Source organism: Oreochromis aureus, linkage group 20, assembly GCF_013358895.1.
Source record: "Oreochromis aureus strain Israel breed Guangdong linkage group 20, ZZ_aureus, whole genome shotgun sequence".
NCBI lineage: Eukaryota > Metazoa > Chordata > Actinopteri > Cichliformes > Cichlidae > Oreochromis > Oreochromis aureus.
In genome coordinates this window covers 10,458,317-10,474,811 of record NC_052961.1, presented here as the reverse complement: position 1 = coordinate 10,474,811, position 16,495 = coordinate 10,458,317, and the positions used below count along the sequence as shown (strand labels likewise).

At 44.2% G+C, this 16,495-nt stretch overlaps 1 protein-coding gene across 1 annotated transcript in view; it reads right to left on the bottom strand.

The window, feature by feature from the left end:
• Positions 1–14,977, bottom strand: part of nol4la (nucleolar protein 4-like a) — a 32,031-nt gene extending 17,054 nt beyond the window's left edge. Inside the window, exons 1-2 of the mRNA XM_039604060.1 lie at positions 14,353–14,977; positions 1,497–1,652 (exon numbers count right to left, since the gene is read on the bottom strand). Coding sequence (XP_039459994.1) covers positions 1,497–1,652; positions 14,353–14,694 — 498 coding nt within the window. The 5' untranslated portion in view covers positions 14,695–14,977. The remainder of the gene's footprint in view (positions 1–1,496; positions 1,653–14,352) is intronic.
• Between the last annotated feature and the right edge of the window lie 1,518 nt (positions 14,978–16,495).

Below are 16,495 nucleotides of genomic sequence, written 5' to 3'. Positions count from 1 at the left end.
ATATTGCAAACTAAATGCAGGCAGGCTTGAGTGAAAATTTGTGCGTTTCCACTCAGAAATCATAGATGTAACATCAGTGCCTTCTAAAAACCTGCAGCTAGCAGGCACTGGCATAGCGATTGATATACTCTCTAAACTGTAGCCAAGTAGGCGTCTGTAAAGCGTTACAAACTTGTTCTTTCTTTTATAGCATCGACGTAGTCGTAATGCACTGCACATGTTGCTTGGTTTTATTTAGTTTTTTTTTTTTACTGTTAAATAATTCATCTTGAATGTAAAAGGCAAAGTAGTACATCAGTCCCAGTGAATGTGGCAATTGTCAAACAAGGCTACCCTGTACTCTGCATGCATGTACAATATGTACACAGTGTGCTGTACAATGATGCAGAAACAGGAGTGACTCTCTGAAACTACAAATACTTGTACAAAATTTCATGAATTAAAGTGACATTGGATGTATATTGGATATATATCATATAAGCTTCTTTATGTTTTATATGTTCATAAACAACAACATGAAAGGGTCGTTTTAACATGTCCACCCACGGAAACACAAGCAATTTGTTAAGGTAATTATCTCTGACAGCGTTGTGAATAAATTCATGTAAAATGTGCAGTGTCGTCATCTCGCGATGGGTCAAAACCCTCAGAAAACTGAGCTGCTTAATGTGTGTTTAATTCTGCAGAAAAACTCTTTTTTAAGTGAACAGATTCCTTTTAAACCCTAATCCTGATCAAACAATAAATAAAAACAAAAAGTATACAGGAGACAAAGCAGTGTATCAGTTACATGTAAAAGTGCCTAAATGAATGCACCTCAACCAAAATTTGGATTTTTTGGCTCTGCACACTGGCAAATTCTTCACTTCATGAATTTGCACAAGAACCAGCTGCCATGAGACTCTGTTGTTTGTGCATTTGGTGTAAGGTTCGTTGATGTGGGATCTTTTAGTCCCAGGACATGTTGGAAGATGCAATCTATTACTCCTGTTACAGCTAGTGAAAGGAATGTTGCATGTCTCAGCATAATTTTTCCCCAGAGGATGAATCTTGTTGATGTTGGTGGTCAAAACTTGAATCATCCAAAACTCACTGACCAAATATTTAAAATAAAAACTAAACACACTCACACTGGCCTCAGCTGCACTTTGTCTTTACAGCTTTTAAAATACCTTTAAAGACAAGCACGGGGAATCTTATAAACATATTTCTGTTAATAAAATTTTTTAGGAGCTTGCAAACTTCAACATGTGCACAACCCCTCATTTTTCTGAGCTGAATATGCTCACTCTCCGGTTTCCCACCACTGGCAGCAGCGCTACTGCTCGTCGTAAGGAAACGGAGGAGACAAGAGGAAATAAAATATGATGTTAATACTGCCGAGTTTATATTGACTTCATATAATATTTGGCTGCTGTTACTGTCAGCCCACACACTATCAGCAAGGAGCAGCATGATTACTTGCACCTTGCAGGCACCTGGTTGTGTTTACTCACCGCTTTGTAGGTCTTCTTTTGGCCTGCATGTTTGGGTGCTCTGCCGGGATCGGCGCCCATCTCCACATGCATGGCATAGATTATGTCAAAGAAGTCTTCAACCACGGCTACGCGCTTCAGGGAGGAGTTCTCCTGGGTTGAATTTCCATCAGAACACTAAAACACAGAGAGACAGGAGTTTATTACGTAGTCTAGCTTCAGGACTTCTTATTTTACATTTTATTGTCTTCACAGCACACAAGGAACTTAAATGAAAGACGGTGTGATTTGAGCATTGTCAAAGGGACAACTAGGGCTGCACTGCACCCTTGTGTTTAACGTCACAGAAAAAGGTGTTTCAAGTCTTCAAAATCCACTTGACAGTTTAATAGCGGGACATGCTGAGCCCTCCTGGATTTAGGAAGAATGCTGAAAGTTTGTGAGTGTGGATATCAGCATTTGACCCATCTACGTCCTTAGATGAAGCATCCACACTGTTGAAACCAGAGCACATGATGAGAATTGCTAGCCGAAGCATGTTTACCCCAATGACCCCAAGAATTTTACATTTATGAACTGCAGCGCCATACAGCCCCATTCCTTCTGGAGAGTCCCCTACATAGCTGGAAGTGTGCAGAGTTGTGGCTATGAACGAGGATACCTTGGGTGGCTCTACACCTCCTGAAATTTGATAGGCCGACCTAAGGTCCACCACACATTTGTGTTCTTGCATGAAAGCAACCAATTATGGATATTGTTGGAGAAAAGGCAGGTCTGACGCCTATACAGTAGATCCATAAAGTTTAAAGTTCAGTACATTCTCTATGTTCTAAGTCCTCACAAAGCTGAACTTATAACAAAGGAAGTGCGAGACACTGATTTTAAGTCATTGCCATCTCCATCACTCCGAGGTTAAATCCTGTGTTTTAATTTGGCCAAGATATTGTTAACGAGGCAGCCACATCTCCTAATAAACGGTTATGGAGGCAGGAGGTCTGCCCACAATTAAAACCATCAGAACAATTAAAATGTTTTCGAAGTGTCGCCGGGCTTTGGAAAAGAATATTCATAGGAATTTAATTTAATGAACATGGGTGGGAAGCTTTGAGCAAAGGTGAAAACTGGGATTAAAAGGATTTTTCCTTCTTGTCATCTATAGTTTTGAATAAAAGATAAATTAGGTAAGTTGGCTATAAAATTGTGTGCATACATGTTTTGTTTTGTTTTTTTTAATGCGATACATAGGCTGTTTATAAAAAGATGGGTTTATGACATATGTGCAATAGCACTTAACCGATTTTCTTTTCAGATTTTACTTATTTTCCCACATAACTGTAAATAATGAAAAATCATTCAAACCTACAAATGTTCCATTTTGTTAAACACATTGGTTTGCTATTTATTTCAGATTTCTGATGGGCCCACTCTGACTTGCTTTCTGTCCCCAGTTTAAAAAAAAATCCTGTCCAGCTCACCTCCTGCAGTCTTTAAATGTCTCCGTTAGGTGGAGAAGTCTGGGCCCCGGCTGGGTCTGCAACCATCACCTCATCTCTGCTATGTTTAAAAATAACACTGTACAAGACCAACAGTCCCTCCTACCACCACCTCTGGCAGCCATCCTGCCTCCCGTACTGCTGACCCTGTCGCCATAGAAACTGCCACTGATTTCTCTCGGGCAGGTGTGCTGGGCAAAGGGTCATGTGACACACCATAGAAGTAGGATCGCCAGGACAACGGCCTCCATCCGCAGCACCACATGGGGCTTTCCTCTCCTTCCCACCCCCCCACCCCTTCCTCCTTATCTTCCCCTCTAAACAACACCTTCATACAGAACTGTCAACACTTTGCATTTTCACCAGATTTTGTCGTAACAGCCGAGCACCTGCTGATATTTTTGAACGCAAAGTCCTCCAGCGAGCGTAAAATGGAACAAATGGATCTGGACGTTTAATTAGTTTTTTTTTTTCTCCACCTCTTCCAGGCAAATACGAGACAGGCTCTCTGACATTTCCTGGAGATTGGGTTCTAGCTGGGGAGTGATCCTTTCATGTTTGAGTGAGAGGAGGGTCCCGAGTTCAAAAAGTTGTCCCCCTGGCATCGAGGAATCACACTCCCCCGCACACCCCATCTCCTCCTCCTCCTCCCTCTCTTCTGTGACATTTCTGCACACTTCCTGGGATCTGACATTTCCTTTTTTTTTCTTTTTTTTGTTTTTCCCCAACTGCGTCCTCTCTCCTGCTTGCATCTCTTCATCCCATACCTCCGTCCCGTCTCCCCTCCTCCTCATCCTCTCTCTCCTTGCTCCTGCTCTCCCAAGTGCGAGGTAATGATCGTTGCCATGGCAACTAAAACCAGCTCACAGAGCGGGTTTGTTTTAATCCGGCCCTCCTTTCCCTCTCGCTCTCTCTCTCTCTCCCTCCACTCTCCCCTGTCAGCATGGGCTAAATGTAATGATAATAAATGAAATAATAGCGACCCTCCGCCTCATCATCACAGCTGTAATCTATCGCACTTGGAGGTATCATCATCTTTCCCCTGGTGACATCACCACCACCACCGCCACCACTGAAGCTGCTGCTGCTGCTGCTGCTGTTTGGGACAATGGTGTCGGCCCATTCACGGTGGATTTGGATAATCTCACACAACTGTGGGGTGTGCAGTGCACCCACACCACTGCTGCATCCTGCATTGAATTCTGCTACTGCAAAATATCCACAGCACACACCGGATATTCTGCTGGGAGCGTTTTCTCTGACCTGAAAGAATCACATGCAGAAAATATTGCAGATCATCACTGCTAGACCTGCTGCATGAGCCTGAACCATAAGCAACATTTCTTTGTTTGTTTGTTTGTTTTTTCTTTTATTTTCTCTCTTTCTGATCTGTTTGCTAAACTTTGCACTCTAAAATAAATATGGAGACATTTTTAATTTGTTGTGTTTATTTTATATTATATGTTGAGCTAGTTTTATTTGTTTCTTCACTTTTATTGAAATATTCTACTTTTTACTTTCAAAGCTTTTGTTGTTGTTATTGAAAGTGTGTCTATTTTAAAGCGGCTGTAATATCGTAATTTACTTAATATTCCCATACATTAAGTCTATCTGTCTATGTATAAAAATAGATAAGTACGAAACTGTACCTGGGGGCCTGTGCTGTCAGCCTCATCATGAAAAACTAGGTGTATTTTTGATATACAGTCCAAAGACTGAATATCAAAAATACATCAAGTCTGCAAAGTGAAACACATTCTTTTTAATGGCCACCAGGGGGCGACTCATGTAGTAAAAAATAAATAAATGACTGCAGAAGTCTATGAGAAAAATAACCTACTGCTCACATGATCTATGATCTCAGTTGTTGCTTAGTTTGAGTTTATTCATTCTTTCCCGTGTTTAAGTTTACGTGAATGTTCATCTTGTAAAAAGTGGTGTCCATTAGAGTCCAAATGGGAAATAAAGCGGCTGTGCTAGATGGCAGGACTACGTCAGCCCTCGTCATCACCTCTGATTTCAAAGAACCAAAACGGTGACAGCCAAAACGCCAAAATTTAGGCAGAAGGATGAAAAAGAGATTACTTGATAAAAAATCTGCTGGCTCAGACCTGCAGAGATATCCACTGTGATGAGCTGTTGTGAATAATAGAGCTGCTGAAAGTAACTTTAACTACAAAATGTTAAAAGGTAAAAAATAGATTAATGAATAAATGAAATCAACATAAAAACTGCGGTCCCTCTAGTGGCCACTTGAGGCTGGTGTCAACCCTCAAAGAGACCCATGGTAAAACTAAATAAACCAGTTTACAGCCTGGTATCAAAGCATCTCCACAGCTCTATTACTGAGTTTATAACAAATAAAGTAAGGTAACTGTTTTTATATCTCCTGCATTTGACTTGCCTTAAACGTTAAGTTTGCTTAGTTAGTGCTGCAGACATTTTTAGCAGCCTGCTTGGAGTCACCTCTACTAACCTGAATCCCTGAACTGGACTTGTTTACCATCTTTGTGGTGTTGCTGCCTATATATGCCAAATAATCTGGTCTCCTCTATGGTTTATTGTCCCAAAAGCCATTCCAAGAAGTCTGTGCTCCAGTTTGGTGAGTTAAACTGGATTTTTTTTTTTTTTTTTTTTTAAATGCTGTTTAGTGTTTATTAGCAGGCATCTGCGTCTCTGCTTTGCATCTGTACAGTTTATGGCTGTTTAATTACTAACCAAGCTGATAACGGCACACTCCACCTTCTTCCCCAAATGTGTCTCATTCGAGTTTTAAAAAAACAACATGACGTTGGCCAAAGTACTAAAACTGAGGCTTCAAAGCTGGGCTTCAGAAACCAAAGGATCCCACAGTGGCTGTGTCTCTCTTTTATATACAGTTTTTGGTGAGAGCACTGAGCTAAAAGTGCATTTCCTGCTTCATGAAGGCCCCTTCTCGGGGCTTCCCTGCGTCAATGAGTTGGGTTTTTTTTAGTCAACAGAGAGTTAAACATTCACCTCTAACCACAGCCTGCTCTCAGTGTGTGTTTAAGCGCAGTATATATGTCTACCGGGCAGAACTGAAGCATCTCTGAGGAGAACAGCTGTTGAGCAGAGCTGTAGATATTTGGTCTCTTCAACAACACGCCGCTCTAACGCGCAAAGGAGACATGTCAGCATCCCTAATCGGCAACAACACAGCAAAACTCTCACCCTCCTTCTTTGCCTTTCCTCCTTCCCTCCATCTTTCTAATCCCATAGGACTTTGCTCTCCCCAGTCACTGTACAACCAGCCCCCATCCCCTGCGCCTCCCCCTGTCCCGCACCAAACCGCTCTGTTGCTAGGAGACTGGAGGGGTTGAGTCGACTGCCCCCACCCCCGCTGGCAGTCGCGCGCACACACACACACGCACACACACACACACTGTAGCCGAGAGTCGCCGAGGGGAGAGAGGAGCTGTCCTGCACACAGGCAGGTCAGGAGGAGGAGGAGGAGGAAGAGAGGAGGAGGTGGGGGGAGGTTCACGGGAAGCAGCTGGGTCACAAAGACAGGCCGCCAAAGATAGAAGAGATGTATCACACAAGAAATTAGCTCCATGGCCGACCAGATAAACACGAGTGGGACAGGCCGAAATCTGAAAATCAGAAATCTAATTAAAGTGAACCTGCAGGTTTTCAGCTCTGTGCAGCTTTCCATGATTCACAGTTTAAAATAAGGCTTATTCATCTCAGTCCGGGTCCTGGTGTCGCTGGGTTTAACCACTGCCTGAGACAATAGACTGTATATAAAAGACAGATGTAGCTGCTGTGATGTTCTCCACTGTTTTCTCTTCTCTCATGTTATCACTTTGGCAACCACCATGTTGTTTTTCTGAGCTAAAAGTGACCTTGCTTGGATAAAATGATGGGGTGCTAATTTAACAGACTAATAAAACACAAAAAGAGACTTTGATGACTGTATACACTGCACACTAAGTCATACTATTAGATTTATAATTTGATTAAAATGCTTCAAAAGGTGCCAAAGGTCGCATTCAGTGATTAAACTTGGCTAGAACCTGTTAAAACAGCCAAACAGCCCCTATCTTTAAGGCTTACGACTCTCCAGCTGGCTGACTTTTTTCTTAAAAAAAGGGATAACTATCCACAAAGTCCAAAATATTTTTCACCAGGCTGTAAACATGGGTTTTAATGCTTTAAAGTTGCGTATTTTAACATTGGAGTCTATGCATATTGACTCACTTTTGGAATTAAGCCTCAAGTGGCCACCAGAAGAATTGCAGCTTTTGCCTCTCCACTCCTTTTAAGTCATCTTTCTTCTAATTGGCTGCCCCTCTCAAGCAGAATATTACAGTGTAAACAGCAGGTGGGTGGGGCATCTCTGAAAACTGCCAAAAACCTGAGTGTTTAAAGCTTTTGGCTCACGGGAGGGTTGCACATACGCTGACCTCCTTATTTAAAACTCATTATTTAAAAAAGAAACCCATTTTAGCAACAGGCAAAAAGGGAACTGCATAATAGGTCCCATTTAAAGTGAAATGCAACTTTTATTTTGCAGGATTGTTGCACAATTAGTAGCGTAAATTGATGGTGCAGGGTTGTGTGCTCAGGTGCTTTTATGTGTGTGTGTGTTTACATGTGTGTACACCCAGAACGCAGGGAGATGGCTGTGTCAACACTACTCATGACTCAGATGATCTTAAGGCAGATGTGACAACAGGTCATCTTTTAAAGTCCCATCTCCCCTCTGTAAATCTATCAGCTGGCTAATGGGTACGTAAATGGGCCAATCCTTGTTCCTCCTGCGCCTGTATGTGTGTCATGGGGACAACACCGCAAGACAAAGGTTTGTCATGGAAAAAAACTGGGATAAAGGAAACTCTTACCTCAACACTGTCCCCATTTTTATAATATAAAACAATCCCCCCTCCCCTTCTATTTCTTTTCTTTCCACTATCATCCTCTCCTGTCTGCTTCATTTCATAAAGGCCCGTCATTAAATCCACATTAGGTGCACCGAGCTCAACCCCTCTGTCCGACGTCTCCGTGTGTGTGGGTGTGTGTGTGTGTCTCGGTGTGTGCTCGTCCCTCTCGGCTGCTCCCATGATGAACATTATTTGATAGAGTGTGTGACATCCCCAATATCCCACCGAGCCGGAGACACAGACGGTCCCTCTGGCCCACAGCAGACTGGCACTGTTGACGTTTCAGTCACTGACTTAAAATGGTATGTAAATGACTCGCACATACATCATCACATCCCAGAGTCCATTTCACCGTTTTCAGGCTATTATCATGCTGTCCCAGTTCGTTAAACGTTGGCCTTGCAAAGGTATTAAAAATGACAGCAACGGTGTGGTAGGGAGATTATTGCCGTCTTTAAGGCTGTGTGTGTGCGCGGAGCACAACTCAGACTATCTCCCACACAGGGGGGAGGCCCCTGGGCCAGTTAAAAATGGTGTTAATTTCTCCTCCTATGGGAAAGCAAAGAACGGTCTCTCCATGGCAACAGAGAGGGTGCTGAAGGGAGGAAACACAGAGCATGCGATCAGCGACCCCCTCTTTGTACGAGCACACACGCTCGCGCACAGTATGGATTTCGTCACCCGTTTACAGTAAGTCACAGTAACACAGCAAAGTCTGAGATGACCACATGAACAAATGCTGACATAAATATATTCTTTATGGATCTTTAATTGACTCCAGTTTAACAAAGAAGACCCCAATGAGACACATCTCCAGCTTTGAGGGCAGCTTTTTTTGTTCAGCCCCTCTTAGGAGCAACACATGGGCTCGGAGGTTCAAATGCTCAGCAGCTAAAAGAAGAATCACCTCAGCTCTTCTCATCTCACTCATCATCAGAGAATTTACCTCTTCACTGGTGATTGACTGGTTCCCATCATTTCTGGAGCTCTTAAAGGGACAGTTCGCTCTGGCCTGTTGTGTTATTTTATGCATGCAGACGATCTGCGTTTTCTTGGCTATAATGGTACTAAATGGGAATCGAAACACTCAGCAGCAACGTCTCTTCCCAGAAATCATGACCCAGTGTGAAAGCCCTTTGACTATCTTGTACAACAGTTGACTTAAGCGGGTTTACAGCTGATGCATTCGTCATTTCTGGCTCACATTATTACACCATAACTATAATCTTCCTTTTTTTCCTTGTTATCTTTTCTAAACGTTCAAGCAATTTCCCTCTCCGTCATCTGATTGATATATTGTAGAAATGCCTCCAGCCTGGTGCACAACAATCAAAATGTCACTAAAGTGCACCATGCCAGCAGTTGTGACGTCTCGTTTGGCGCTCCAACAGGAAAGAACAGTGACATGAAATGCTCGGAGGGTCGTCAGCTATTGCAGCTAATGCCTAGGCCTTCCTGGAGTGATAAAATCTGTCCCAGGATCTCTCTCCTCCTTCCACCTTCTACCAACCATCTTTGGTATTTGTGTTTTGTCAGTTTATTTTTAATAAATCGTTTTTTATTTTCAAAAATCGCCAGTTTGGACTTCCTCCCTGTCTCTTAGCTTGAGCCAGCAGTTTCATGTAGGAACTACTTTCTTTCGAACTTCACCCACGAACAATAGGATGTTTGCAGCCAGCTAATGGGTGCAGGTCTAGCGAGGAGCAACCATGACATCTCGATCAATGCAATACACAGGGTGTCCTTGGACGTCTGCGCTCTGATTTAGTCATTTTTCAACATGCAGAAATGCATTTTACCCCAAACTTGGATCTTTTACACAACGTAACCAAGTAGTTTCCAGTCTCTAAACATAACCTGTGAGTCAAAGTGAAAGTTCAAGGCTGTGAAAAACAGAACAACAATCACCAAGTGAAAAAAGGAAAAAGTGCAAAACAGAAAGGAGCCGATAGGACAAGAAGTCCAGTCTCCTAATGACTTATGAGACTGCTCCCACCCTCCTATTGCAGACTTTGTGTGTCCCTGCTGCCAATATTGCCCTGGACACCTTGTTTTTAATAATAAGACTCAGGGTGACATGTGACAAAAATGCATTATATTACACCCAGGGAGGAGAACATGTTGCACTTCCTGTCACAAGCAGGAGCCTGTTATCAGTGTAACGATTGGTGGGGATAGTTTAGTACAAAGAAAGTAGTCCCAAAATGAAACTACCCACCTCACAAAGGTTTGTTGATTTTTTTTATTGTTTTTTTGGTTTTTCTTAGTCACCAGGTTGTGATTTCTGAAAAGAGACATTGCTGTTTTTTATGTATATATTCAAACTGTTTGAACACCACAGAGCGACTGCCATTTCCTTTCATTATATTCAAGACAAGGCAGACATCTATACTGTTCAATATCTCCAATACTGGGCAGATGACTCTAAAACAGTCTAGATGGATAAATAACAAAACAGGCCACAGGACAAATAATGATATTTGATTTGGGGGTAAACAGCCACTTTAAAACCTTTAAAAAAATAAATAAAAGGAACAGGTCAATCACTATTAGAGGTGCTCGGGTAATTTCTCTGCAGCTCTGATGAAGAACGAGACGTGAACAACTGCGTTGATTCTTGTTTGGGCTGCTGAGCATTTTGCCATTTGAACCCACGAGCGTGAGCCCATGTGTTGCTCCTAATAGGCGCTGCCAGAGAAGGATGAAACAAAAAAGGCTGGACAAAAGCGCTGGAGATTCGCTATGCAAAAAATAGCATTAATGCAAATGCTGCTGAATAATAGGGCCAGTATTCTTTTGACTCCGTGGCCCATCCACAAAAGACGGGCTCTCAGGGGAAACGCGGACTAATTAATCAGATAATAATGATGATGTTCCTCATCCCATCTGACGTGGGCGAGGAGCAAACATTTAGTGCCCATTTTCCGAGACATGGATAAGGACTAACAATGTGGGGACGTCCCGAGACAAACCCTTATTTTAGGAATTAAAGCTTCATTCAGTTCTTCAGTCTGGAAACCTCTTTCTGTGGCAATCATGTCTTCCTTTGATCATGTGCTGTCACTTTGTGGCTGTAACTAATGTTTATTGTCATTGTCAGCTATTGATTGATGTGGGATTTTGTCAATAAAATGTCAGAAGATCCTGAAAGGGGCTCGAGGTTGTGTCCCTTTAAATTCTTTCTTTTATCAGAGCAAAGCCCAACATGAGTGGAATAAGAACAAAAGCAGGAAATTCTCATATTTAAGAAGCCCAAAGCAGAAAAACAAAGACAAGTATTCAATTCTTTAAAAGAAAAGGCGAAAAGGCTGATTGACAGACAATAATCTGTTGCTATATTGATCAGAAGTCAACTGCTTTGGACAAAAAAAAAGAAAGAAGAATCCTGACTATGATGATGTTTCACTGCTTTCTGCTTGTTTAGATGCTGATTTCTGCTGATAGGCTCTTAGTCTTTACATCGTTTGTTTCTCTTTTGTCTAATAAACAGTTAAATGGGCTTATTTTGTCTGGGTTCACAGTCTGTGCCAGCACGTCCTGTGCGCACAGTTCGAGCCCCTTTCATGTGAAGTACTTCTGTGTGTCTCTGTGTGAGAGCATGTCCACCAAAGCCGTGAGACATGAACAGAGATATTTACAGCTTTCAGTAGGCATGGCAACAAAAAGCAACAGCTCGCAGTTTTTCAAAAATTTTCTTCAGTACAATGCTCATGTCAGCTGAAAGGAAATGCACAGGGCGATTAAGCCCTGTTTCTTCACTCGGGAAGACGCTTGTGCTCATGTTGTGTAAAATTCTGTGGTGCATCTCTGTGTCTGTTTCTGGTCCTATCCCCCTCCTCCTCTGTAGCGTCCTCTAATCAGGACATAATGAGAGCTAAACGAGGTTGCATCTCCACACTGAGGGCTGCTGGATTCTCCGAGCAGTGGCAGGGCTCTGAGTTGTGCAGAAAGAGGGCGAGACAACAAGAGCAGGAGGACAGAAAATAATTCTGTGTCCCGGCTTGAAAAGAGGCATCAGCGCTGAGTCTGTGCTACTGTGCCCTGTCTTTCTGTCCTGCCACACACTGAAGCCGCCTTGTATGCTTCGCTGACACACAGAAGAGACCTTCTCTGTCTGCACATCAGCCACCAACCATCCCTACCCCCCACCCAGCCTCCCGTCATTTAGCCCCATGCCTGCTCCCACACAGAAACTTGGCACACCCTGGGAGCAGCTGCAGAGGGGCTTCCAGTGCTCGCGCTCCAGAGACACGCCCCCGGCCCTGCAGCCCTGCGAGCAGGCACTGACCATTGTGTGTGCGTGTTTGTACATGTGTGTGCATGTTCCTTTTCCAGTGGCACCGGACAGCCTATTTATAAAGCCCAGCTGAATCAAAAATCGGGCTTTCTATTGCAGTCACATGCACATGAATTGGTTGATTTGTGGCTTCTGACTCATCATCAGAAGCAGCTTTTGTTGGCTGATGTTTTGTTTGTTGTTTAAATTTCCCAAGTGCAGCTGAGTCAGGGGGAGGTTTCCCCCTGCCTTCTGATATTAGCTACAAAAGTGTGCGCACTCCTCTCCAGTAAACATTAAGCTACCCTGTTTGTTTTTTTTAAAAAACACACTTTTAAGGCCTTGCTCGGGTTTTATTTCAGCTCATCTGCTTTTCACATGGATTTTTTTTTAAAGCTGATCAGGTTATATTGATCAATATATTGAATTGGTATCAACCAGAAATGGCCAAAAAAAAAAGACAGACAAAAGCTCATCAACATCACATTTCAGGCACCATCTGCACCTGCGGAGTCAGATCACACCTGCCCTCCTGCCCAGGGGGGAAACACAATATTGAGCCGAGATTAGAGGAGTTTTGTAGTCTAAATCGTCCATTCACACAGGTAAAACACCTGTAGAGGGATCAGTGCTATTCAGCTAAAAGTCAAAGGACTCTGTCTCTGATTGGGGCCAGAATCTTCTCCGGTTAGTTCGCAGGAAATGTGTTTCTGCTCTTTGAGGTCCGGAGAGACTCTGTCCCAGCAGGCCGGGTGGGGGAGATTATTCCTGAAGGCGCTTATTTAAAATGGTGGTTGTCTCCGTGCTGGCACAGCAGGCCCAAACACCATACATAGACATGGGTGCGCGCGCGTGAGCACAGCCCGCGTGCGTGTTTGTTTTCCGCGTGCACGGGAAAAGCTGCTGGGGCACTGGCTGACAGTTCATCACGCACATGTTTATCTCGCCAGTCCGACAAATAGGCCTAATAAAACTTAACCCTTGAAGCACCTGCAGCTTCACTGACCTGACTACCATTTTACAAGCGAAACATCGCCACACATCATCCAGGAGAACGGAGAAGTGAAGTCTGAGTACTAACTGTGGGCGTATGTCGCTATCAGCCCAGAGCAGACCCTTTTGTTTCCGCCACAGCCCCTCACGTGGTCACCAATTACGCACCGCTTATACTCTCCGCTAAAATGTGGAAATTACCTGCAGTGTGTTTCTCTTGGAGATAATCTTAGACGAGCTTACAGAGCTTAATGTCGGATCGTAGCCTACAGAATAAAATGCGGCAGAGGCAGGCTATCCTGGGCTGCACAGGTGTTGCCAGAGCAACGAGTGCCTACTAGCCGATCCGCATCCTGCCCAGGACAATGAAAAGTGGGGACTAAACACTCGGGCTGTCTGCCACTCCGTGCCATTTCATTACAATGCCCCCTCTTTCAGTACTTTAGAAGCCTATCTTTGCCCTCCCGAAGAAAGAAAAATCAGCCCCGTCGACGCACGGACACAGCGCGTGCTTCTTGGTTTAGATGGGACAGTGAGTGCGTGTGTCCTTTGATGAATCGCTGACAATGAAACCTGCTGAGCTACTCGGCATGAAAAAAGCTGAACGTGATCATCTTAAGTTTGCATTTAAAAAAAAAGAAGCCGTGCAGCTTCTCAGCTGGTAACACCAGTGCAGTCTGACACAGACCCGCCAACATGCCGCTGCATCCACGTGCGCGCGCACAGCATCACCATACCGGGCTACACGAGACCCGAACTGCAAGGTTCACGCAAAATGCTGTCAATAAGTCAATTATCTCGTGCTTTGCACCCGACAGCGCTGACAGGACTTAAACCTCGCTGGTGAGATGCTTTTGCGTGATAGCCTCGACTCACTGTTTTTTTTTTTTTTTTTTTTTTTTTTGCAATTGCGATTGCCAGGAGGCACCGGCGTTGCTATGGCAGCAAGGGATGACAGTAGGGCTGTTCTGGTTGGGATGTGGACAAAGTGAAGCTTCATCGGCAGAGATGAGGGCGAGACGGGACGACAAAACATTTCAAGTTAGCGTTTTATCCGTGTGACAGGTGCATGTGTGCACTCTGAAATAATGACAACTTATAGGCGGCGACGGGACACCTCGTGCTCATGTACACGCACGTTCCCTCTCTGTGCCACACACACATATGCACAAGCATGCACACGCGCACACACACACACACACACACTTTACCGTTGACTTGACCGGGACGTATAAAACGGGCTTCCCTGGAGCTCCTTTCTTGTTGTGCTCTCCCAAAACGTTGGTCCCGACCTGAAATCCTTTAGACTTCACCCAGAATTTGAATTTGGCGTTGATGTGGCTGTTGTCGACATAAACGCCATCCGACTCGTCGTTCTGCAACAGTGTCTGCATGATTTTGTTGTATTTTCGCCGGGTGACGGTCTTTGTTTTACCGGAGTCTCCATAAGTCCGGAGACACCAGTCCTGAAATTCACTGAACATCTCCGCCTCCAAAACGACCGGACTCCGGCTCCTTTTGGGTGCCTCCACGCACGCCTTTTTCGTTGCCATTGCTCCCCCTCTCCCTCTCTCTCTCTGTCTGAACCCGTTCAAACAGCCCAGGCTAATAAAGAACAGACTTGAACGGGTGGATTTCTTTCTCCTCTGGTTCCCGCTGTCCCGCGTCCAGGAGGCTCGGTTCAGGTTTTGGGACGCTACCTCTCTGTGGCTTCTCAGTCAAACTGACCCGGACAGCAGCACACCTGTTTGCAGAGGAGCAGTGCTGTCCCGAACCGCAGCGGTGAAAAATGTCACTTCCTCACATCATCCGCTGAGGAGCAGAAAGGGGGGCTGTCCTATGCTGAGCGGGTATCTCCCACCTGTGCGTAAAACGCTCCACACAAGGGTAGGCTATGAAAAAAAGCCCACAGTCCTCGCTAAACAACAAAGAACACAGACAAAAGCGTGGAAACAAACGTCTCTCTCAGTTCCTATCGACCTACTTTCTAACAGACAACACTATTTTCGGATGCGGGTTGCTCAACCCCTCGAAAAAAGCGCAAAGATGCTCAGAGTGTACCCCTGTATGGCCATGCATCCGATCAACATGCGCCACCTGGGACTGTTTCTGCTCCTAACACCTGTTTGAATGGGATTAGCTTTTGCATTGTGGGCTTTTTCTACCACGTAAAGAAAAAAAAAACAACACACACTCAAATCTGCATTACACTGGTAATTTGCTGCAAAGCCTGCGGTTTACAAGTAGCTTTATGTTGCCCAGGCGCAGAGAAAATGTCCGATTTGGAGACACGGAGGGTGGAAGAGGGTGGAGGCAGAAATCATCCTTTAAAAAAACACCGATGAAGGATTTTAAATAGGAAATACTTTACGCAGAGAGAGATTCCAATAATGTATAAAGTGCTTTTTCTTCTTTCTTTCTTTCTTTTTTTTTTTTATAAAATGGGCGTTAAATCTGAATAAAATATCAATGTATGTTTTGGAAGTCAGCTTAAGAAGATTATTTATATTCACGATAACATCTTCAAAAACAATAAAAAGAAAGAAAAATGTGTTCCGAACAAAGAATAATGAGATTATTTGTGACTTTTATGTTTAGGGACAGTGTTTGAACAACCCAGCTTGCGTGTGTGTACAGATGTTAGAGGAAAAACAGGCTCATTTAGGATCAGTGGTTTCCTCCTCGGTGCAGTTTTCTACCCGTGTGTCGTGCTCTCTTTGTGTGTGTGTCTGTGTGTGTGCGCTTGTGTGTGACTCCTCCTGGCCTGTGCATTACAGGCCCATGCTGGCGGTGGTGACTGCTGCTGTTGCCATGACAGCAGCGCAGCAGTGTCTCCGGCCGTGCAGAGGGTGAGTGGGATGCCCCGTCCTCATCTTTCCATCCTGACTCAGACAACGGTGTGCTGCATGGGCCGAGAAGCCACACCACGACTGAATGACGAGAAGCTCAGATTGTCAGATACAGGGAAAGAAAGAAAAACGAGCTCACTCACATGTTGTCTGTGTGTGTGTGTGTGTGTGTGTGTGTGTGTGTGTGTGTGTGTGTGTGTGTGTGTGTGTGTGTGTGTGTGTGAGTGAATGCATGCGTGTTGAATGACCAAAGCTTTCGCCAGTTATTTCATTTCGTTTCATCATGTGGTCTCATGCTGTGTCTTCTATCGGGACTGGCCTGCATGCAGGATACGCTCTGGGAGCTGCCCATCCATCCATCCCTCAGGGGAGACGCCACATCTCAACACAGGCTTTTATTTTGAAAGGCTGAGTTTAGGACAGAAACGTTCAGTTTGTTATTACTTAAAACTTGCACTCAGGGAGCAAATTGGTGTTCTCCAGGAGTGGATGTACTTTCAGTGTT